Source organism: Cimex lectularius, unplaced genomic scaffold (genome assembly GCF_000648675.2).
Source record: "Cimex lectularius strain Harlan isolate CLEC.00 unplaced genomic scaffold, Clec_2.1 scaffold261, whole genome shotgun sequence".
NCBI classification, from domain to species: domain Eukaryota; kingdom Metazoa; phylum Arthropoda; class Insecta; order Hemiptera; family Cimicidae; genus Cimex; species Cimex lectularius.
The window spans coordinates 511,402-537,660 of NW_019394188.1; the positions used below are offsets into that span (position 1 = coordinate 511,402).

Consider the following 26,259-nt stretch of genomic DNA (forward strand, 5'->3'; position numbering starts at 1 on the left):
CGCTCTTATTTAACAAAGCGGTTTTTTCGAGTCCGACAAGGCTTAGATTAATTCGAATACTGCACTCTGGCCGAGTGAGTACCGCAGGGCAGTGTGCTCGGACCAATCCTCTACATCCGTTATACTGCAGATGTTCTCACTAACCCCATCTTTTGCCGATGATAAGCTATCCTTCAACCCCCGGTCCTGCGGTTGCTTTGGAAGATCTGCAGAGACATATCACATATATAGTAGATTGGTGTGGACAATGGAAAATGAAGTTAAGTGAAAGCACGTGCATCCATGTAACATTTACACTACAAAGCAAATCTCCCCTTTCACAATACACTACAACAATGTTCCTATCTCAAAATCCGACTGCGTACTCTAACTTGGTTTTCACCTAGATTCACCTATTGTGTAATCAGTTCATACGACTGAAAAGACATGATCTAAACAGACGCTACAGTATACTCTAAAAACGTATAGGACGACAATCATGGACGAAAAACAAACTTACAATTTACAAAACGCTACTACAACCGACTTAGATAAACGGGATAAAATTGTAGGGAACCGGTAAACCTTTCAGAATCTAACATCTCCAATTCTTTCAATCTAAAGTCATCAGATCACTTATAAATTGTACGTATTATGTCTCCAATAGCCTCCATAACGATCTTAAAATCCCATTTATCCAAAATATAATTTCTCAAAAATTTACCAAGTTCCGTAATAATCTCTCCCGTCTCTCCAATAGTCTCGCCCAAGCCTTATCCAACAGAACCTACCCGTACAATCCCACAAGACGTCTCAAGAAGAAATAGCGACATTCTTTCTCTTGGCGGTGAAGTTTATTTAGTGAATCGATTATATTTAGTACTCTGATTCATTCAATTAATTATTCTTTGTATGTAAGGTCTTGACTGAAATGAAAAGATTAGTGTCACGACCGGGATTCGAACCCACGACCTTCGGCTCAACACGCCGCTGCTCTACCACTTGAGCTATCATTACTTCAATCTACTCGGACATCAACTCCTCATCTCAACCTACAACCTTTCGAATTTTCCCTCCTTTTTGCCATTTTTCAAACGTCGTGTAATCAGGATTCGATTCTCGGCGACACATGAAGTAGCCGTATTTATTTAGTGAAGTGAAGTGGGAGAATAATATTGATTATTTACTCCCATCAATACGTATAGCTGTAAATATATCTATGTTCATCAAATTACATATTTTAATTTAAAAATTGCATATTGTAATAAAATATTAAGAAAAATTTTTTGTCGGAAAAGTTCGCTTTCCACCCTATGTTTATAATCATACAGATTTGATAATAGACCTATGTAGGGCAAAAATTATTTATTGCCAATAAGAATCTAATATGTTTCTTGAATTGTTCATTCATTTCTTTATCTTTATGCCTGTCGTTTTTTTTTTAATTGACATTATGTTGTACAGTGTTAGCGATGTTTGGTTTCTTATTTTTTTAAGCTACTAATTAATTTGTATGTCTGTTTTTCTGTTTTGCAAACGGCGCGTCGTTAAGCCCTTAAATAATATGAGAATCTAAGATATCATTTTATTCGGCTATGCTTTATTTGTTAATTAAATCTAATTAAATTTTATAAAATAGACTTGTCAGTGTTCTTTTGTTGAAGTTATACTTCCGTCTTCTCTTCAAAAATTTCAATTTTAAAGAGAAACTCAAATGTTTTTCGTTTTACGAAACAATCTCAACCGTAAACACTGAATTGTTTTGTTGTTTACCTAAAGCATTTTAAATGGGCGAGGGCTGTTAAGTGTAAACGTAGGAAATAAATTATGAGGCCGGGTGAAGAAAGCGAAGCTTGGCGGTGGGGTGATTATAAGTCTTGGCGGTTAGGGGATTCTGGAGGCGCACTCGACCCATTTCCTGCCGGGAGGAGACCGGCGTTAATAAATGTGGCTAGGAAAGAGGAATTATGTTAAAATTAAGCAGAGAGGGCGTTCGGGGAGCCGGCTTGCAGAGATTTACTGTCCACTGTAATGAAAACGGCCGTCGCAGAAGTAAAACGGGACGTTTTTCCGTAAGAAGCTCGGTTGAAACCCAACCGTCCATCAAAATCCAAACTAATTGACAGCTGATATTCCATTCCATCCATCCAATTAGTTGCAATACGCGACAAGTTTATCGATACCCAATTAATTTGTAAAAATTGGGGCTGAATCGCGTGTAAAGTTGTAAAGTTACACGTATAGATGAGACAAATTCAACCTTCACATTGTAAATGTATGTAAAAATACATAAAATGTATTACCACATGTGTCAAATATATCTTTGAGGTTGGTTTTATACGTGTAGTGTCTAAGTGTATGTTTCTAGTCAATTTTATGCCTCATAAACTAACCATGACAGAGAGAAGAAATTAAAGATATCCATCAGGTTAATACAGTGCACTTTATAAAAACTTATCGAATTAAACTTTTTCTACTTTCCTTTATCAATATTGGATCACGTCCACTGGAGTTGAGATTCCTTTAGCCCATCAATTAACTTATCTAGTTGCTTCTTCCGGTTTTTTCCAGTATTTTACTAGCTTTTCTCCCTTTTCGCTAGGCCGAGGGAGATAAAGGGGTGTCCCGGGCTAAGCCATAACTTTTTCAGCTGATCGATATCAAAAGCTTAACGATCCATTTTTGTTATGCTAGGTATTCTGAATTATTTTTTTATGAGAGTTTTATATCTAAGGTTTATTGCGATTGTCTGGTCCACTTATTTTGAAAGGAGGAAAAATTTATTAAAGTACTAGGAATTGGTTTGTTTAAATTGTTGTTTCACCTAACTGGTTTCACAATAATTAGCATGCATTAAAGTGCTGTTTTCACTTTTAAAAAAAGTAGCCGATAATAAATTACAAACATTCATGCAATAAAGTTTTTTAAATAAATATGTTTAACGTAAAACAAATATTTAGCAGACCTTATAAAAAATTGTATGACTTTTCCCGTTAAATTAACTCCCTTTTAATATCAAATTAATTATTTTTACTTCAAATGAGCACTTTTTAATTTCATATTAACTATTTTTTACTTCTAACTAACCGAGTTTAATTAAAGTTAGGTCTTTTGAATTTCAAATTAACCTTAAAAAAAGGCCGTTTAAACGTATATATTGCAGTTGGGATGAGCAATTTTTTGACCAATATATAAAAGAAGAAACCAACCTCTTAAGTTTCTTAATACTGCTTTTAAAAAAATGGTCGATTTGAAATGGTTTCTTTTCAAGGGATAACTTATGAAATATAATTATCAAAAATTCGTATATATTTTCAAAATATAAAATAATTGAGTTTTTAAAAATCATATGCAAATTAACAAATTTATTTTTTGAATCGGAGATTTGGTGGAAATGAAGTAGTAGTACCTTTCTGCCAAATTTTGCCTTTTATTAAGTCTTCCTCAGAGCTCTACAGAAAGAGAAATAAATTGTGTTAATACCACAGGCTCACAATAAACGCAATGTTTGCAATGAACTTATAAATACTTAATTAAAATATGTAAATAAAAGTGGCACAATCAGGTACTGTGGTCAGTTTTTGATATTATTCATACATTCACATTCCTTGCTTTATAGTAAATTTTAAATAATCTAATTAATAAATACTATTTATAGTAAACCATTTCCCTGTTTAATTTTGTTGCTTTATTGTCTGAGTGAAATTAAGGGTCACTTGTTGTAAGTTTAAAAGCACGGTCAATCCTTTTCGGATTATAAGCCTCATTAATCTTCATTTGATATATGGAATGATGAGAAATATAATAGCCTTTCTGTACATGTTCGTTTGTAGTACCAATTTGTCCCTGTTTCCATTGTTCACCATTACATGTACAAATGGGAGCTTTCGTTCCACTTCAATTTTCTATGTAAATTGTAGTGCTGGATACGAGTTAAAATTTGGAATAATTTGGAAATGATATTAGATATAGTAATATCTCAAATCTGACTTTTTTAACAGTAAAAGGTCGTCTAGGTATTTGTAATTAATTTTGTGACTACTAATTGAACTTCAATTTTATCCAATCCAGCAGTTCATTAATTACCAAGTTTGCAGTTGAGACAGTCACTTGTAGAATGTGTTGTAAAAGGTTGCATCTTGGGGCGTCGGTGTCCGGAACGGTTTAGGCGTTGACACGGCGCTCATCACTCTAAGGTAAAGGTCCCGGGTTCGAATCCAGCGGCCCTGCATTCGAACCCGACATACTTACAAATGGGCTTTTTGTCAAAAACACCGGCTCCCCGAGGGTTGATATAACCTCTGCTGTTGCGAACCCTCGTAAAAAAAATAGTGATTCTATATTTCACTGTGTCGTCTTAATAAAATGTAACATATGAGACCCAAAAGGATGCTTAGTGAAGTAGGAATTAATTAGAATTTCGTGGGAAAATTAGAATTTCATCCTCATCGATGGTGTAGGTTGTAATTAATGCCTTATGTATGTATGAGTTGTAGAGGTTATACTCTTTCTTTATCTAGTTTATTAACGTTATCCATGACATGTTTTGATAATACAAGACCAGGTATGAATCGGCCTAAGAAGGGTACTTAAGTCATGAATTAGAAGGCCAAAGATTTTAGATAGATCTGCATTATTGGTTGTCATTATGGTTTTTTTGTGTTCGGTTAAATAACTTTCTCTAAATAATGAATCTACCACCTGTGTTACATTTTGTTTATCTTTTTTTTGGAATTGTGGTTTGTAAATGTTACCTATAGTAAATTTACTTCCTTTTCAAAATGAATTTCTCAAAAGTTACAGTTGTACTCTTCTTGTCTGCCTTAAATATAACTAAATTAGGGTTTTTCTTTTCGAATAATCGAGTGGCTCAGATTTGTTTTTCAAGAGTGGGAATTCGTATATTTATGTTTAGTTTCAATCATCTTTACTGATAGTTGATGTTTCAGTTCTCACATGTTTGTTGTTAGAGTTTTAGCATGTCTCCCATAATCATTTCAATATCGAGTATTAATTAAGTCGGTCTTTGGAAAGGAATCTTTTGTATATGGTAAGTTGTATGTCGCTTAATTTCCCGAAATCCGCAGTACCATATGCGGTTAAACACGTCCTAAACTGTACATAAAAGATTCCTATATACTTTAAGCATTTTTTAATATATTATAAATTTTTATATTATTTTACACATGATATATTTTATTTAATATGATTTTAATTTTAATTGTATATAATTTTCATATTGTCTTCGATAATCTCCCAATTATTTTATATCTATATTTTCCTTTTCAAATGATGGAATTTTACTTTAAGTGATTACATTTCTTAACTTCTTCTAAGTTTTTTGGTGTTTTAAAGAGATGGTTTATTTTAAATTAAAACGGAATAATTGAAAATGGCTAATGTGATGTTAAAAAGGTTTTATTGTATATTAAGAAAGGTTAATTTGGCGTTTAAAAAAAGTTAAGAAGAAATTAAAATGGTTAATTTGAAGATAAAAAAGATTAAGTGAAAATTAAAAATAATTTAATTTTAAATTATAGGTTATAATTAACTAACAGGTTAATCTTACAGAAAGCTGCTGTAAACTGATTTAACAGTTATCTTTGTTATAAATAGAAAAAATAATTTCAATAAAATCCCTCTTAAAACCAGCGGAATAAATGTTTATCTTTTTCCAGAGATAAGCAAAAGACAGAATTTTGCTTTATAATGCAAAAATCCGTTCCTTTATGAAAACAGAAAGTCAAAGAAGCAAGCGTAACGATTTCAATGCAACTTCCAAAAGCGTTCCCGTCCGTATACTTGTATTAAAATAATTTAATTAAAAGCTCCTTCACTGCCTTTGTAACGAGAAAATACAAAGAAAACATTACATATACATTTATATATACAACAAACTTCCAAGGAGGGTGGATTTTATACAAAGACGGACTTCATTAAAACTTGAGACCTCAACGGCTTTCTCTTTGGGTCAGGTTAAGTCCCCTTTTGCCCGTATCGTTTACTTTTACTTTTGTACTTCTTTCCCTCCTTTCTTGTTTGACACGGGGTGACATATCGTTTTGAACTTTTCTCCATTGTTTTTGTACCGGGATGTTTTTCATATGACAAGGGTCACCGCGTTATTGAGCAAGAGTGTTCCTATCCTTTTTACCTTGTTCTTGACAGATTAAAAAGCTGTGAAACAGTTGATTTTCTACTTTAAAATAAATATATTACTCTTATAGTAAAACGATATGTATAATTCGCATAACAGAAACAAAACCTAGACTATGAGATCTAGTTCTAGTAGACTTTCCCAAGGTTCTAAATTAATGTGGAGTGTTTAGTGACCGTTACTTAATGATTATTTGGAGGTGAGATGCGGTCTGGTATGACGTAGGTTTTAGAAAAAGAATGACACATCTACACGGATAACGAGCACTTTGAGCCCTGAAGATGATCTCAATAAAGATCGAAACGTTGGTACGATAAAGAAAATGTTTTTCTAAAACCTATGTCACACCAGACCGCATCTCACGACCTCCAAATAATCATAAAGTTCTAAATTAAATTGCTTGCATAATAAAAAGTACATTAATTTGTAAAAATATACTAATTTTTTTTATTTATGATCACTCTTAAATTCTTACGGTATATGTTGAATTACTTTAAAACCGCTTTGTAATTGAGTGGTACTTCTAGACGTTGAAATATAGTCAAAAAAAAAATTTTTTTCTCTTTGATATATTTGGAGCACATCATAATTATGTGTTCGCACGACTTTATTTCTGATCAATAAATCTTTTTACGTTTGGTTATTTTATATTGGTATTTGTTACAAATCGCATCGTCTGCGTACATCCTATATATTGTCCCTTTGCTTTGTTTACCGGAATACCCAAATCAAAAATTGCACTATAGCTTTCGGCCTATTTAATGACTACAACCTATGTCTCAAATTAAAACCAATAGCATTGCAAAATATTTTATGATTTAGCGTCCGGTGGACCTCAAATATGAAACCTTTTTCTTTGTCGGCCTCCTCCCCGATATTCCTACAACATACGTGACATCACAAAGCTGATAAAAAAAAATACGTAATAAACTTAGATAAACAAATAAATAATTTTATATAAATAATTTAAGGCAGTACTTAAGAACGAAATGGTTATTTATTTTTAAACAAATAAATATTTTTTAATATTTTGGTACCGCTCTGCCTTTAAAAGGCTATTAAATAAAAATAAGAAGAAGAAAAACAATAACAGAATAAGATTCAATGGGAAATTATGAGAAGTGAAATTCTTCCACTGAACCTCAGTGTTGCCCCAGGGTATATTTTAAATTCATACGAACTACTTTTGAATTCGACATTTCGTCATTTCTTAAAACTTTAATGCGTCGTATTTATGAAAATAATTTTTATGTAAAGATTGCAAAATGGAAAAAACAAATACAATTTGATTTGAATGTGGAGGTCTTAAATTGAATCCGGAGCTGGAAAGTGAGAAAAAACCGGAGGTAAATAACTATTAAAAGCTTTCTTGAATTTTCTTTGAAGAAAAAGACGCCATCAAAGAATGTTACCCCACTTGTTAAACACTTCGTTTACAATATATACCGATTGGGAAGATGGAGATCGATTTAAAGTTGGTGTTGCCCCAAGGCAACAATGGGCTGAAAAAGTTAACCCCTTTTATATTTCCTTTAATTTAATTATTTCCTTCTTTTAAAAACTTTATTGTAAATTTAAAAAAGGTTCTGGGGAATCGTATAAGATGCATTTTGTTCTGTACTGAACTGACGAATATTAATATTCCAGTCGGTCGAGCTTTAATTTAAAAGTTCTAACGCTGTAGCCCAAAAATTGTATGGGTTATCTAAAGTTCATAAGAACAATATTCCATATTGACCCCAGGTTATGAACTTTCAAAATACTTGGCCAATATTTCAAAACAAATTGACAGTCATAAAATGTATAATGCTAATAACTCATTTCAGTTTAAGGATAACAAAACAAACTATTGATGACAGTGAGATGTTAGTGTCCTTTGACGTGAAATCATTGTTCACGGGCGTGCCATTATGTCTTGCGATATATATATATATATATATATATATATATATATATTGTCAAGACGGTGGAAGGAGTTGGAAGAGATCACAAAAAAAACCTTTTATATACTTATTGACATGTTGGAAGTGGTTGCATTAGAAGGTTTTTTCCAGTTCCAAGATGAATTCTATACGCAAGAAGATGAATTGGCAATGGGTGGAAGATTTTCCCCAATTCTGGCGGATTTAGTCATGAATGACTTATTAGATTGGGCGTTAACTCAATTGCCATTCACAATTAAATACATAAATAAATATGTAGATGATTTATTACATTCAATTTATGTTGGGGGGCCGCGGTAGCCGAGTGGTCAGCGTGAGAGACGTTACCCTTCCCCCCCCCCAAACAAATACGCATAATAACATTGTCATTGGCTAATATGCTAGAACATAAATCCATTTAAAAAAATGATTACCACAATAATTTACAATTCACAATAGAAAAAGAAAATAATGGGTAATTACCTTACTTGGACATGTTAGTTTGTAAATTGAACAATGTAATAACTACAATATGGTATATGAAACCTTCATCGTCAGAAAGGAATGTCAATTTCAATTCCTTCCATTCGTTTAAGTTAAAAATTAATGTGGCTTATAATTTAATTGACAGAGTGTTCAAACTGAGCTCTCCTCAGTTCCACCCTGATTATAAAAAGACGGTGAACAATATTCTAGTCAATAACGATTATCCTGTACCTCTAGGCACAAAAATTATTAAATGATAGAATTCTAATGTTTAACTGCAATACAAATGTACCTGATAGGAAGAGTGACCATACTTCAAGTGTATAAAAAACAATTACCTATGTTAAAGAAATTCCAAATAAATTGTTAAATTTGGTTAGGAGTCTTGGAGGAGTTAGGAGGAACGTCTAATTTGCATTCAAATACAAGAACAATCTCAGAAACCGTGTATTTTCAAAGTACCTAACCCCAGTACCTAATGAACTATGTAGCAATGCTGTTTACAAATGCCTTGCAAGGACTGTAAAAGGGTATATTATGGACAAACCAAACAGTTACTCAAGGGCAGATGTAGACAACATGAATACGACTGTAGGGACGAAGACAAACAGGGACAGCTCTTTCCCAGAATTGTCATAAACTCAATCATAAATTTTATTTTGAGAAAGTGGAAATTGTTGATAAGGAGCGTAACCTAGGGAGGAGGTTAATTAAATAAACGCTCTACATAAAAGCTGACAATAACGCTTGTAATTTGAGAACAGATATCTCTAACTTGAGTATTATTTATAGTTCTATTCTTAACTAAAATAGTCATTCTTTGTTGTTTGTTGTATTGTTTCATTTATTTATTTGTTTATTAGTAATTTATTTATTTATTTATTGTTATTATTTATAAACGGTAATTGTTATATGTGAAATTGTTAGCGTAATATATCTCTGAAACCAAAGAAAATTACTTAGGACAAATTTGTAAGCCATTGGCATCATTGTTGTGTGGCAATGATAACATGTTATCTCTCCTGGTGGTCTGGGTTGAGTTATCCGGCCCCTTCTATTTGGACCAATGTCCGAATTGATTGTTAAGTTTTGTAAATAATTTTTGAAATAAGTTATCAGATTTATCATTATAATTTATATATGTATAGTGTAGCGTAACATTAATTGTAATGATGTTTTCTTATATTTCGACCTCAACAGTTAATCTTATGATTCTTCCTTCTTGAAGGTGGGATAATAGGTCAATGACAATAATGACCTATTATCCCACCTTCAAGAAGGAAGAATCATAAGATTAATTGTAATGAAATAGTGTCCTGAGGAAGGCGTTAAATACAGCCGAAAGCTCGACAGCAGAAAAAGCATTGGTTTTTTTCACGTACATGGCGTCATCCCTGATCTCTTTATTTCAATATTTATCATGAAGGTCGGTATTACACTCAACGATATTCCAGACTTTTTACAAAATACGACAAAAGTCCAGTCAAAAGTGTAAATTTACTTTTACCCTTGCTTTTAATTTCTTAGTGCATTAAAAATCGTGCAGTTAAATTGTACTAAAAACAATTTAAATTAAATCAGTGTTTGTTAATCAAAGTACCACTTTGAGTAGGATTTGTTAGAAAGCTAACAAGTAATGGGAATGTATATTAATTAAGTTGTCTTAACCCCATTCTATGTTCTTACCCATCTCCGTTTAAAAGTTATATTTTAAATCAAAATTAAATTTACAATTATTTAATATTTATGAAAGGTATTATTTAAGATAAAAAAGTCAACCTCACGAGCGGGATTCGAACCCACGACTTTCGGCTAAATTCGCCGCTGCTTAACCACTTGAGCTATCGTGACCTCGATCCACTCGGACACCAACTTCCCATCTCAACCCAACCTTTTGAATTTTCCCTCCTTTTTGCCATTTTTCAAATGTCGTGAAATTTATTTCATTCTCGGCGACAAATGAAATGGCCATGGAGAGCTTTCGCAAAGATATACTTCAGTTTAATTATTAAATCCATTACAGTTCGTGGTCCGATAAAAAAGTCAGCGACACGAGCTGGATTCGAACCCAAGACCTTCGGCTAAATACGCCGCTGCTCTACCACTTTAGCTATCGTGACTTCGACTTTATCTCAACCAATACCATTCATAAATATTAATTAATTGAAAAAAAAGTTAATTGGTCAATCGGACCACGAACTGTAATGGATTTATTAAATTTACAAATAAACGGTTTATGGCCCATTTTGATGGCAATATTTATGACATTGAACTGATTAAAATTAATTAACTAGCTTTTTTAATATTCGTTCAATCAAATTTGGCAATTTACTTTTGCCTCGACCTTTAATTGTTTTTTGCTTGTTACATACCAAAGTTTACAGTTTAAATTAAATTATTGTTTGTTTATGGGAGAATAACCAGTATGTGCAGAAATTGTCAAAAGCTAACATGGAAAATGTATTTTAATTAAATTCTGTCAACCCTTTTTCAATGTTCTTGAACATCTCCGTCGTCCTGGCAGGAATAATTTAATTTTGACCCCCTCCCCCGGTCTTTAATCACATACAAAATACCACTATGCGTCTAATTTATATATTTTATATATTAAGTCAAGCTGGCTGAGAACAGAAGTGACATGCAATATGCATGGAGGATGCAACGGGAGATTTATGCGCATGTAAATGTTGTATAACACTCCGACGACACCCCCACGGGGCAGACGCACTTGAATTAAACAACAAGGACATTTAGACCAGTTCCATAGTTGTTATGTAGATTTTCAGCAGTGAATCACTACCCGGACAGAACACGAAAAAAGAATTCCAGACCGGCTAGACTAAGAGATCAAAAAAAATCAATTACCTCGCATTTCTTTGACAAGGCTCCGGAAATAACTTCCTGTGGGTGATAAAAACAGGAACGGTACACCGGCGAAACAGGAGACGGAAAAGTACGGTTGCTGAAATTCGCCTTGTCACAAATTTAATTGGTTACATGCCCTGAAGCCAGGTCAACTGTTTTTGTTTTCAAATGCCAAGTTGAGTAGATGAAACAGCAAGAGGATTTTAGTCATGTGTGTTATTTTAGTGTTTCGTTTTTTCTATTAGTTTTTTATATTTCTAAAGACTAAACAATTATTCAACAGGTCCACAGTTTTAACCTCTAAAGTGCATTACAGATATAAATCCAAATTAATTTCATGTTTGAAAAAAATCTAAAGGAAAAAACGACTTTTGTTTTCCATAAGAGCAATAATTAACTAGAGGGAGAACCACTCTTGGGATTAAGCTCGGTTATTAATTGCTTCCAGCCCTTCAAACTCGATCTTCAGAGACGGACAATCTGCGTCCGGGTGTTAAGAGAAAAACCGAGGCAATATCTAAGTGAAAAATGATAAACCCCTTGACACTTTAACCGGCCGAGATTGATGACCCCCTCAAATTGCAATCTCCTTTTCTTTAATTAATTTTTTTTTCTTTATAGTCACTTTACTAAGGAGATTTTACACGACGCAGCACCCCTTCCTCGTGCGTCGATACAAGGCGGAACGGTTGGGGAAAAAATTGCTGGCTTGTTGCCACTCCGAGGGAAATGTACTGAGAGGAAGCCGAGGGAGTTGTAACTTTGTGGGGGGAAAACTTTTGTTTGCGCAGAGAACGGCCAGGAGAAAATCTAGCATTTTAAACTAAATTTTGCAATTAGTGCTTGGAACAAGTTTCATTTCAGTGAACTCGATTGTATTTGATAGCAATGAATTTTTTTTTAAGCACAACAAAGGTCGAAATGGGGTTCAAACGTTTAGAGTTTCTTTAATTCCAACAACGGACAAACATTTCAATTATGAAAACAGTTTTTTTTATAATTAATTAATTAAACAGTTTTTTTTTAATTTGGGCAACTTTTTATTTTATGTGCGTGAGTGCTACTTGATGAACGGCCATCAATGAAATCCTGCCGCACCCAAACTGTAAACCTAAGCACTGTTAAATCGAAATTTTCAATAAATCTATAATTAATAAAATAGATGTTTTTATAGACAAAATGATTCCATGTATAATTTACAAAGCATAACACGGACATGGAGGTCGTTTTAAGTTATTAAAAACAAAATAATAATAATAATAAATGCAAATGGGCTTTTTTATAAACACCGGCACCCCTTGGGTTATTATCTCTGCTGCACCGAACCCTCGTACAAAAATATATTTACAAAAAGAAGGAAATGTAAATGAGAAATTTGTACAATTTAATTCATATTTTTATTTATTATATATTTTCGGTTTAAACATTTTATTTTGAAGAATTTAGATTTAATTAAGTAAGTAGCTTACAATTAAGGTTTTCAGTTGAGATAAAAAAGTCAATGGCGCGAGCGGGATTCGAACCCACGATCTTCGGCTTGATACGCCGCTGCTCTACCACTTGGGCTATCGTGACCTCGATCTGAAAACCTTAATTAATTGTAAGATATTAATTGGTCAAGCGGACCACGAAACTAGTGAATTTAACTAAGTAGCATTATCATTTGAAATTTTGGCAAAAATCAGGTGGGACTAAAAATTCCAACAACTAGGTCAAATCTATATTTCTAGGCTAGCAATAAATCTATAATTAATTTCAATTAATTAAATGAACAAAAATGATTCTAAACATGTCTAAATTTTAACTTTAAATAAACAAACTTTTATTTTAAATAATATAAAATAGTAATAATAAAATACTAGTAACTGTTGAGTCCGCAAGTAATGAAATAAATTACGAACAAATCAAAAAATATATTTTTCTATTGTCCGTTTATTTGTTCATGTATAGATGATTTGGATTTTGGATTTGGTACATACAAACACGTGCTGAGTTGAGCCTATTGGCTTTTTATTGTCCACCGGCAATTCCAGCTTTCGATATTTACTGTAAATTGCCGGCAGACTCGAGAATCACTCACCCCTGGTGTTGGCAGTGTGGGGGCAGACCTCAGTCTTATCCGCCCAGCCACCTACCTCCTCTAGGGTTCAAAAACTATGTAAATTGAGCACCAACGCATGCAGTTCCAAACCCATTCGTACTCACGTTCATTCACGCTTATTTACATACCATTCATTCAATTAGGGTGATGGAGTACACGATCACCCTTTACCCATATTATACTGCTAGCTTAATTGAGGGTCGATGTGATACTCCATATTCCGCCATCGATCCTTTCACATGGCACATTCACGCTAATAAATACATTCAATAACCATACGGATTAGGTACACACAACTGTTATTACTACATACAATAGAACAACCCCGTTTCCTCCAGGGAACAGGGGACCCAAATACTCGCTGCCGTACTCAAGCACAATCGCAAATCGCTCACTGGAAGATCTTTTTAAAAATTTGAAAAATTCACTACGCTATGACGGAGCCGTCTGGCTTCAGTGGGCCTTCCCAAACTGTGTTCCGCGGCGAACTTCCGGAAAAATTAATAATTACGAAAATAGAATGAAAAAAATAAAATTAAAACTAATGACGAAAGTACTGAAAACGAAAGTTTTTATTTTTACTTATTCATTCTGCCTTTATTTTTGTACAAGTAAATAAAGTAAGGTAAGTACGAACGGTACTAGACTAGTCGGTCGATCAGTTTCCGAGGAATATTCATGTTAAAGCCCTTCATTACCGGAAGAAAATTAGTTTGTTGGAAAATTGGATGTAGATTCTGTTATTATTTTATTTGCATGTAAAACCATCTACACACCGCATTCCATAACAGAGGATCATATAATAGTTGAAATTGTTCAAAAATGTAGCAATTCTACTGTTCAGTACACTGAAGTGGGGAATACATAAAAATATTTATTTTGTTTAAGAATTAGATTTTTTGTACAAAATGGTGTTGGGAACTTATTTTAAGTATGCATTCATAAAATAGTTACAATTAACTTAAAATACAAATACAATTAACAATTTACAAATTATCTTTCTGTTTTTAGTTGAAGCAAATTATTATTTTGATTTTATTGAATTTTTCAAGATATCAGTAAACTTTATGCAGTAATGATAATGTGTCTACCAAGGTTACTATGAAACATTGGCACAAAATATCATGAGATTCATATTGTATAAAGGAGATTAAACCCAGGGGATAAATAAACAAAAATTTTATTATCTTTCGTTCAGTTATAATGGGCCCATTTTATATTTCGAGCAATTTGAGCAGATTTTGTAAAGGTAGGATATATCTATAGCCTGCTATTTTGCAGTTTAAAAGATCTTATATTTCTCTGGCGATAATTACTCAATAATATAAAAATGGTCTCCTCCTCTGACAAAATCAGTAGGGAGTGAGGCTCTTTATTTTTCGGAAAAGTCAGGAATCATGAAACCACCACTCCTTGGATACCAAGTACCATCCAGCAACACGAAAACCAGTTCGACTAAAGTGCTTTCAATATTAACCTACATTAAGGTTTTATTGAATTTTATTAACTAAGGATCTAAGTTGACATTATAATCAGTATAATAGCATACTGAATAGTAAGCGTAGTGAAAAGTAGCAGCAATTTTATTCGATTAATCAACTTTTTGGTGAAATATACAGCACAGAAACTTCTGATATAGAAAAAATTAAGACGGCCAATGAGTCTGACTTTCATTGTCAAACAAGAAAATTTAGGACAAGAGATAAAGAGTAATCATCTTGGGGGAAAACCTCCATGACCAACAACATGTTTACGAAAGGACCAAGAGAAATCCTAACGAGACTGCACTGGACAAATTTGTAGAACATATGAAGAAATAGCTCTCCATCATCGACATGGATGGCGCTTTTGACTACACCTTGAAATGACCGTGCACAGAAAGCGTACAGACGCTTTGACTACCATGTCGGATAATAAGCGCGAAACTTGGTCATCATAGTATACAAATAGCACCTACCGAAGGATAAGGATACCTCGAAAGAGTCGCTACATCTCTTTCACTTCTAATAAGAACGATAGAAGTAGCCACCAAGTTTCGCGCTTATTATCGACCCTATTACCCAAAAGGTCGTTTTAAATCGGATAAGATAATTTTTAAAAAATCTTTTTTTTGCGTTTTTCTGGAAAACTGCATGTTTTACGAGATTCATTTTGGTTCCAAGTTTCGCGCTTATTATCGACCCTATTACCCAAAAGGTCGTTTTAAATCGGATAAGATAATTTTTTAAAAATCTTTTTTTGCGTTGTTCTGGAAAACTGCATGTTTTACGAGATTCATTTTGGTTCCAATCGACCCAGCAGGTCGTTTTACATCGAATAAGACAAAAAGGTTCTTTTTTCCGTATTTCTCGAAAACTACTTGGTTTACGACTTTATTCTTGTTTTAATCGACCCAGCAGGTCGTTTTTCATCGAATAAGACAATTTAAAAAAAAAACTTTTTTGTTCGATTTTTTAAGTTTCTGTTGAAAAGTGCGTAGTTTACGGGATTCATTCTGGTTCCAATCGTCGTTTTATATCGAATAAGACGATTAAAAAAAATATTTTTTTCTTTAATTTTTTGTGTTTTTCTCGAAAACTACATGGTTTACAAGCCTAATTCTCGTTCCAATCGACCCAGCAGGTCGTTTTACATCGAAAAACACAATAAAGATTTTTCGGGTTTTTCTCGAAAATAATGTGGTTTACGAGCTTAATCCTTTTTTTGTTTTAGTGCATAAAGAAAAGCCAAAATTCCTTCGAATCGTTGACATTGATTTGTAATATTATTTTTAATCTTTTTACCATAATCTTTATTTATGTTATTAACCAACTATAAATCTTTAGCACAATTTGAGATGCAATTTCGAAACCTATTTGACTCACACAGTTTATGGCTTTGAAGATATTTTGATTTTCTTTAAAGTAAATTATGAAATGAATTGCAGTATAAAAGGGCCCTTTTTTTTCTTTTTTTTTGTCTAGTGGAAAGAAAAATACATGAAGACAGGACTGTTTTGATTACCTTGGAACTGGTTGTGACCTTTGATTTACGATTCCTTATAAGAACATTATTATCTTTTTTAGCAAGTTTCTACCTGTTGGTTGATTTATATTGTCCAATAGTTGATTCTTACATGAATGAACTAAAGAAAGTTATAAGTGACAAAATTAAGAATGTCGTACTCTCGCCGAATTCAAAACAAGAAAAGAACCCGATAGGGGCCAAGCATTTTTCCTCGTCGACGTCCGCAGGGTAAACAGATAGGCGTAGTTTCGCATAAAATATGAAATTTGTGACTAGATTTCGTAAGGAAGTCAGATAAGGAAATTGCCAGAGCCGGTTCCCCGTCGACAGAAGGGGAGGCGTGGCTCCTCCTCCGAGACAATCGTTTCCAGAAAGGGAGCGTGTTTTTCCCGTCAGTAAAGCCGACGGTTTAGTGAGCGCTTACTTTCCGAGAGGAAGAATCAATGGCCGAGGGAAAGGGAATATTGGACAGAGCCGAGATATCCAAGAGAGAGTAATCCCCATTGTCCCATTTGCTTAACCCTTGATGGATATAAGGTGACTCGTCCCTTCGACCCAATCTGACTCTGACTCTTTACTAAAAACGATCTTCGACACCAGAGGAAAATACACTTCGAAATTGTTTCTCCACTGGGAAAATAACGCTCCTTAAAATTATGCCACCTGAGAAGCGTAAAACATGAGAAAAGAGGTTAACGGCAGAAAACATCATTCCCTTAAGTCATAGAGTTCATTTAACTTAACGGAAAAAAGGATCTAATTGCGAAACAAGTAATGGTAGCCGAGTGGCCCGAGTGTGAAAGAACAAAGCGGCACCAAAATTGGACTAGATAGTGGGTACAATATGCATGGTACAGGGTGCTCAGTTCCACCTTCGGCTCATAGGAATCCAAGTTATGAAGCAACCAGATGCCTCTCAGAACGACGTCAGCAAAGTCTAGCGGGTCCAGACGCCCGCCCATCAACTTAATCAGCATTTCTTTAAAATAGTATAAAATCCCTAATCCCAAAATATCCGTGCCTTACTCGTGCCTTCTCCCAGTCATTCTGTCGGTTTAACCTAAAACATTGTACAGTTTTGACTATAAAGTTGCTTTTTTTATGTATTTTTCGAGTGATCAATCGAAAAGGAAAAGACATTAAACTATAAATATTTAGTTTATGTAAAATAAAAGCAAAATATTGTAAAATATCATATCTTTAACTGAGAGTCCTTTTTAAGTTTAAAAATTAACCTTTTTTTCATTTAAAAACTAAGAAGATGAAAAATTAAAAATCTAAAACTAACCCTTTATTTAAAGTATTTTCAGAGAGGCGTTAACACGGCGCTCGTCTCTGTAAAGTAAAGGTGCGGGGTTCGAATCCAGCGGCCCTGCTTTCGAACCCTACTATTTCCAAATGGGCTTTTCTTTCGCAAACACCGACACCCCGAAGGTGACCTCTGACCTGCTGTTAGAGAACCCTAGTAAAAATAAAAATAAACTAAAAACTATTTAAAATATTTAAAAACTTAGGAGATGGTATGAAATATAAGCATGTTAAAGTACAGTTCCTAGATATTTGAGATTTTTTAAACATATGAAAATTAATTCAATTAAAATAAAAAATTATATAAAATTAAATCTAAAAATAAAGGGTTATTCTTTTGATTTGAATTTTTTTTAAATATACAATAATTGGGCATCTAAAAATCATATTAAATTTAATTGCAATTGAAATGAAAAATTATATAAAATTAAATATAAACATAAAAGATTCTTCCTTTAAATTGATATATTTTAAATATAAAATAATTAGACCTCTAAAAACCACACGAATATTAATTACAATTTAAATTAAACAGTATGTAAAATTAAATAGAATAAGAAGAAAAAAATAAATATTAGTACTCTAATAAATAGAAGAATTCTGTTTTCCTTTTTAATTTTAAACGTTTAATTTTAATTGGAATTAATTAATTTCACGTGTCCTTTTTGATAACCACCAATTTTGTTTCTTAATTCTCAAATTAATAGAAGAACACGTTTTACATTTATATTCATTTGTATATAACTTAATCTAAATCGTAATTTATTGTCATGTGATGTTATATAGGATTTATTTTATATTTCAGAAAGAATAAAGAAAAATACTTTATTGTTGCTTAATTTTAATTGTAATTTTATATTTTAAAAAATTCAAATCACAGGAATTTACTTTCCGTGCTTATAATCATCTCCTAGGTTTGTTTAATGATTTAAAGAATCTGTTAAATTTTAAATTAATAAGGTTAATTTGAAATTTAAAAAAAAAGACAAATTTTAAGTTAAAAAGGGTTAATTGGACCAAAAATCTATATACAGATGGATCTTACATTATTTTATTTTGTTTTGTGTAATTTTAATGGATATTTTCATTCGAGGTAGCAGAAGAAAAATTATATTAAGTTTGTATAGAGAAATTTTGCTTAATACATTTGGTTTGCCTCCGGTATATTTCTCTTTGCCTTTCATTTTTGGGGAGTAGAAGCGAAATTATAAAGCAATAATTCAAATTGTGTGGTCCTTTTTTATTAATCCGAACAGAAGAGAGGGTTACATTAATACGGATCATTTATATGACTTATTTGTAAGGTTAATTTTGCTTATAGACAAAACCAATAGTGAAATACTTTTTCTTTTTAAATTCCAGGTCCGGAATGCGACAGCAGTCTTCATAATAAATCTGTCCGTCTCCGATTTGATGTCATGCTGCTTCAACCTTCCGCTGGCTGCTTCGACCTTCTGGAGGAAGTCCTGGAGGCACGGACTCCTCCTTTGCAGACTCTTCCCCCTTCTGCGATACGGCTTGCTCGCCGTATCACTTTTCACCGTCCTGGCGATAACGCTCAACCGTTACGTTATGATCGGTCACCCGACTATGTATCCAAAGTAAGTAAACTGGATTATGTATTAAGAAAAATACACACACACACACACACACACACACACATATATATATATATATATATATATATATAGAGAGAGAGAGAGAGAGAGAGAGAGAGAGAGAGAGAGTGAGAGAGGGGGGGAGTTATAGATAGATTATGAGATTATTTGTTAAAGAATTTATTGTATCCTGGAAATTTAAAGGATTTATTGGGCACAAAAGTGCGTCTCAAAAATGTGATGGATAAGACCAGATATATTGTACTAATGTGATAAAAACTTTTTGGTTCACAAGAAACTAGAGAAAAAAAGTTTACAAGTTTACGTGTCTCGGCGTTTTTCCCCAAAAATATATAGGGGGAACAGAAGTTAAACTTACCCCGCATAAAATGACTAATTGAATTTTTGTTACAAATAATTAAAAATAACTATTATATTAAAAACACTAAATTCTATTGTTATGTGAAGAATATATTATTCTTAATCTTCCCAGCTGTAAGAATTAATACTAATAAATTGTTAAAAAAATCATAAAGTTTTTAAGGCTATGAATGTAAAAAGATGTATATAGATAAAACAATCAATTTTTAAAAATAGTTTAAAACAACATTAAAATTCATTGCGCAATAAAGAAAATGTCTATCGCTATATGACAATAAAACAAAATATAAAATCTATTTTGATAATGCAAAAAAGCACCTGCAGTATATGACAGTAAAGAAGGAAAACGGATTTTTTTTTACAGGCAAAATGAAAAAATTACAAATTGAACCCAAAAGTTGTAATTAAGCATAGCACTAAAATCGGTAAAAAGACAAACGACCAAAATAAAATTTAGTTTCACGAAAAAAGCAAAAAAAAGTTAATGTTTCCGCCCGGGATCGAACCGGGGACCTTGTGCGTGTGAAGCACACGTGATAACCACTACACTACGGAAACCCGTTGGAAGCAATGGCCAACGCTCCGAGTCTTAACTGTACTCTTCGAACTGTATCTCGTGTTTATTGTCTTAGGTTTATTATAGATTGTTTTAATTATCGTTTATTAATTCATAATTTAATAGTACTGTTTGGTAAATTTTAAATTTAAAAATAATTTAATTACAAATGAAATTTTTTATTTGTTCAATGTGTGGTGATTAGTGACCGTTAATCGATAATTATTCAGAAATCGTGAGATGTGGCCTTATTCACCAGACCGCATCTCACGATTTCTGAATAATTATAGTTACAATAATGTGAAAAGTCAAGCTGTACGGAATGTCAAAAGTGAATTATTTTTTGTAAAATTTATTATTTCTTATAATTATTAGTAATATTACTGCTAGAATATGGCAACTAGTTAACTCTTAGTCTTTTACTTATCTCTATCTGTCTAAATCCATTCATTCATTGTCTGATTCTACATCTATCTATTTATCTTTTTCCATATATCTACATATGTAACTTTTCTAGAAATGTATTTGATATCTCTGGTTTCTTTTTTAAAAACGTCCATTTTGAGAAATCTAAGAATCTCTTAACTTGCCTTATACCTGGTGCATCAGAGGTTGAGCGGTGGGTGAGAGGACTGCTTTTTGTTTGGTTTGATGATCTGCCTGTTCGTTTCTTCCGTCCTTCGTGTCCCACAAGTCACCTCAAGGTAACCTTGCTGTGTTGTCCTAAGGGCATCAGGCAATTTAGGCTCTTTCGGACTAATTTGGAGCTTAAAGCATACGCTTTGACAACCTTTATAGCTGTCTGACCAAAAGTTAATCCATGCACATTTCATTTTCTTCTTTATCAACTTATGTACACAGCGTTGGCTTGTATGATACGCGCTTAGAATATAGTTGGAATAGGGATTTTGCTATGTCTAATCCAGAATTTTGTGATGGCTCTCTTCAGAGTCTGTTGGCACTCTCGAAAGCACCTTTTGTACGTGAATGTGCAAGGTGGGAGATCCGTGTGCGGTTTCCATGTGAGACAAGTCAAAATGTTTGTGAACTTTGTATTCTGTGATTATTTGGAGATCGTGAGGTGCGGTCTGGTTTGACTTCGGTTTTAGAAAAATATTTTCTTTATCGTGCCAACGTTTCGATGTTTATTGAGATCATCTTCAGCGCTCAAAGTGTTTGTTTTCTGTGTACATGTGTCATTATTGGATGTCGTGTTGAGAGTGCTTTGTAGTTTGTTTTGTGTCTTCTTATGCAGTGTTTTGGCCACTAGTATTTCTAGTCTGACCGTTGTGGTGTATTAACAATCCGCCATTCTGAGTTTTATTCCCCAGTTTTTGCTACATAATCCTTAATCAAATTCCAATCTTATGTAGTGTTTCCTATACAACATCTTCACTTGAGCCTTTGGTCAACCCTTATACCTAAGTCTCTTCGGAAAAGATTATGGGTTCATCTTTTAGATTGGGTGGATTTAGGCTTAGCTTTCTTCTTCTTGTGAAGTTTATGATAGATCCTTTCGTAAAACTGATATTTAAACCACATTGCTTACTCATCTTTCAGTGTCGTCAAATGTTTCTTTATAAATGCACAATAGACCAACATGTTTGGGGTGCACAGGTCGTAAAGAGGCCGACTCCTACATAAATCTAATCTTCCTTTATTGTAACCCGGACATCTGCGTAACCGATGGTATTGTATCCTAAGTTGTTAAGCCCTGTGATAATGGGCAATAATGCGCAGTTTTCAGGTATTCTCCTCGGAGCAATGAAAACGATAACTGTTCAATCAAATCACAGAGTACGTCGTGTGTGTCTTCTTCTTTACATTGTTATAAAATAAATTATGTTCTTTTTTTTATCTATCACTTTGCAAACTCTAGTGGTGAGAACAGAAAATCGATGAAAGATAGTGGAATAAGTTGCAATGAAAACGAGATAAAGAGGCATAGAGAGAGAGAGAGAGAGAGAGAGAGAGAGAGAGAGAGAGAGAGAGAGAGAGAGAGAGTGAGAGAGACAGACAGACAGGGAGAGATTTTTTTCTTTTTTAAGTATAGCGGGAGCATACTAGTCTTCCCCAATTTAAAGGCCTTCTTTGAACTGCATTAAAGCTAAATTGCGCAAAGATATAAGGGATTAAGGAAGGGACGATACACGTCCTAGATCATAATCCAGTATTGGCATGGAAACGGTGCAACTATGAACTTTGTAAAGACTAAGATTAATAGCAACGCCTAAATAAATTAATAGTTAGGCACTAAGGAAAGTGCTAATATTCAAAAAAGATGGTACAAATTCAAAGGTACAAAACGTAGACTGAATACACAACAGAACTGGTCAGGTTGCTAATCATCACTATAAACCCCTAAGTTAAATTAAAAAATATATATATTTATAAGCACGTTTATGTACTAGTACCTAAATATTTACAATTTTTTATTTTTATGTAGGTACATACTAAAGGTATATTTATTGTTCTAGGTTGTATCGAAAACAATACCTAGGACTTATGGTCGGGGCAACTTGGGCATGCGGTTTCGGCGCCTTGGTAGCTACATGGTTTGGCAAATGGGGCAGGTTCGGCCTGGACCCAAGAATCGGTTCGTGCTCCATTCTTCCCGACTCGTCAGGCAGGTCGCCGAAAGAGTTCCTGTTTCTCGTTGCTTTCGTGATACCCTGTATATGCATCGTCGTGTGCTACGCCCGGATTTTCTACATAGTCAGGAAAACAGCACTCAAGTCGAGGGTGACCGGCCGAAATGCTGCCTCGGCTAGCTCTAGCGTCATGGCCTCGTCTAAAAGCCCGTATTACGGTAAGGTAAGACTGCTGAGGAAGTGCCATACCAGTTCGACCGACGATTCGGCATTCGGGACGTCGAGCACGGCGCAATCTTTTTCAACTGAAAAATCGTCTACCTTTTTGGACAACGGTTCTACCGAACTCACCAGCGACGTCAATATCAAAATGGTCACCTTAGCGCCTAGTCCCCGTCTGCTGAGCCCTTACGGAAACTCCCCCAATAAGCTCAAAGTCCTCCCTGAACCATCATCTTCTTCCGGGATAGAAGAGGGCGTGAATGAAGAGGAGGTGACGTCGAGGAGCGCTTCGCCCACTTCCATGTGTTCTTCATCCAGGGCGACATCACCTCCAAGACGTGGAAAACGGAGGCATCCTTCAGCCGTCAATTCCACTCTTTCGCACATGGCTTCCGTGTTCAGAAGGACTAGCCATTTCAAAGGCAGCCCTCGCCGTCCCAGCTCCGCCCCTCCGGTCCCTGGTAAGATGACGGCCAAAGACAAGAAACTTCTGAAAATGATTCTAGTCATATTCGCCTCCTTCGTCACCTGCTACCTCCCGATCACGCTCAGCAAGACCTATCGTGATGCCATCGAAATGAGAGCGTTGAACATCGCCGGATACATACTTATCTATCTGACGACGTGCATCAACCCCATCATTTACGTTGTCATGAGCTCGGAATACAGGCAGGCTTACAAAAACTTGCTCATGTGCAGGAGTCCCGAAAGCCAGATCAACACCGCTTCGAGACCATGACGAAAGCATCGCAATGGAGGACGGCGCCACCGTAACCGCTAACTCCATTGTCATACCATTTCACTAAAACGTCGTTTCAAAGAATTTTTGAGGCCAGTACAACAAGAATCTTCAAGACTTTAGCTCTTAAGGAATTTTTTTCTCCTGGTTTAGTAATTTATTTTGTAAATATTTTGAACAATGTAAATCCAATCTTAACCCCTCAGGGATTAAGGGAAATCTGACCAAAAACTATATTTAGTATAAGGAAAAACGTTCGATATGTGACATGGCCTCCACGAAAAAATTGTGTCTGAAAAATGGACAGAAGAGGAGGAAAAGGAGATTCAATATCGATCGATCTACCAAAAAAATCTTAATTTTAAACAAACAGCAATACTATTCAGATATTTTGGAAAAGTTATGAAATTAAATATAAACGATGATGATCACATTTTTCTTTATATTAAGTAAGTTTGGTATTTAAAATTATCTGGAAACTTTTGTTTTAAGTTCAACATTTCATTATGTCCCTGTATATCTTTATCATGTGTTTTATATATCGGCAACTTATCGTATGTGCATGTTTATTCTTTCAGCAAAGGACAGCAGAACCGGTTGATTTCGGCTTTCTGTCGGATGCATGCTGATACGTAAAGCATTTTGGTCAGACTTCAAACGTAGTGGATGTTTTATTTAAGGGTGAACTAGTTACCAAGACGTATATACATTATACAAAATGTTTGCTTTAAAAATAACTCAATACGATGAAGAATATGAAGCGTTTCTCACACTGGACAACTATTACATTCACTTTGTTTAAATTGATATTCCTTGAAAGAATCTAGAAAACGATCCGATTAGGCTTATATGTATTAGACAAAAATATCATGGTTGTCTTGATGTTATTGAATGTCCTTTGAGAAGGAATTTTTTATATTTCAAAACAGACAAAAATGTAAAGGTAAACAGGACGAATTGATTTTTATACTTTTTTATATGTGCATTGAAAAAAAGCAAGCTATATGAAAGTGATATAAAGAACTTGTAACTGCCATAATATTACCTCTTTTTGAGAAAAAACCTGCTTGCGGAAATAAAATTAATTGGAACTGCTTGGAACTGACGGCCGTTTCTCCGTGTTCTGTAATACCGCTCAAGATTCAGTTGAACCATGCGATTAAATTGCTTCGTCAAACTGTGATATACCTATAAAAATAAAAATAATTGTCGAGTTAGCGATTTATTTTTCTCCTTCAGTTCGACTTTTTCCCAAGTTGAAAAATATAGATCTAGATATAAAATTCGAGGAAGTTGACATACTAAGCACATTGACAGCAATTGTATCCCCCAAATAAAGCACATCAACGAGTTCATTAGTAGTCGTTTTTCTTCTGCAGTCCCAAAGCATTTCCTGTAGTGTAGTACTAAGTAATAGTTTGGGATTATCTTCTGCCTCATCGTAGAAACTACATGTACTATGTTAGATGATATCAATCTTCCTCAAGTACCTATTATGACCTTCCGTTAGGCTGTTAGGCTTTAGAGCCCCTTCCAACTTTCTCTGATGCCCTATTATTTATTTATTTGAAACAGTAGTATTTTTTCTGCAGTTATGCGGATAAGTGAAGCCCCACAGTCGACTATGTATGTCTGTATGTATGTCTTCCCCTTCGCAGAATTTGCTTGTACCAGTTGATACCAATTTTCTTCAAGGGTCTATTTAGTCCGCAATGGACGGATAGGATTCGGAGTCTCTTCCAATTTTCTTTCCAAATCTCGCCTTTTTTTCTTTTCTTTTTTGTAATTGTTTGCGTCCAGTGAGTAAATTCCATAGTATCCCTGTTTTCAAAGTGTCTTCTTTCCTCAGATGGACGCTGATAGTATATATTTATTTATTTCACTGTTTCCTAATTACAAATGTATACATTAAAAGTATTATAAAGGTTATAACTGTGCATAAATTTAGAAATGTTTATTAAAAAAGTAATTTCATTAATTGTTATTTTTATCTAAGGTTTTGGTTGAGATCGTTGAGATGAAATAATTAGTATCACGAGCGGGATTTGAACCCACGACCTTCGGCTTAATACCCCGCTGCTCTAACCACTTGAGCTATTGTGTCAGGATAGCGTATTGAGCCGAAAGTTCATTGATTCGAATCCCGCTCGTGACAATAACTTTTTCATCTCAACCAAAAACCTTAAATAAAAAGAATAATTAATTAAATTAATTAATTTGATCAATTATGACCACTAACCATGTATGGATTAATACAATAATAATAATGAAAAATAAAAAAATAACACAATTTAAAATGAATTGAAACAATTTGAAAAATTAATTAAATCTATGTAATTATCAATTAT

General features: G+C 33.9%; 1 protein-coding gene and 1 non-coding gene across 2 annotated transcripts in view; one reads left to right on the forward strand and one right to left on the reverse strand.

Moving 5' to 3' along the window:
* Positions 1 to 25,796, forward strand: part of LOC106671026 (G-protein coupled receptor moody) — a 274,923-nt gene extending 249,127 nt beyond the window's left edge. Inside the window, exons 3-4 of the mRNA XM_014401778.2 lie at positions 19,187 to 19,425; positions 22,837 to 25,796. Coding sequence (XP_014257264.1) covers positions 19,187 to 19,425; positions 22,837 to 23,911 — 1,314 coding nt within the window. The 3' untranslated portion in view covers positions 23,912 to 25,796. The remainder of the gene's footprint in view (positions 1 to 19,186; positions 19,426 to 22,836) is intronic.
* Positions 20,289 to 20,361, reverse strand: Trnav-cac. Its single transcript has one exon. It is a non-coding gene; the product is annotated as a tRNA-Val (tRNA).
* Positions 25,797 to 26,259: the final 463 nt, after the last annotated feature.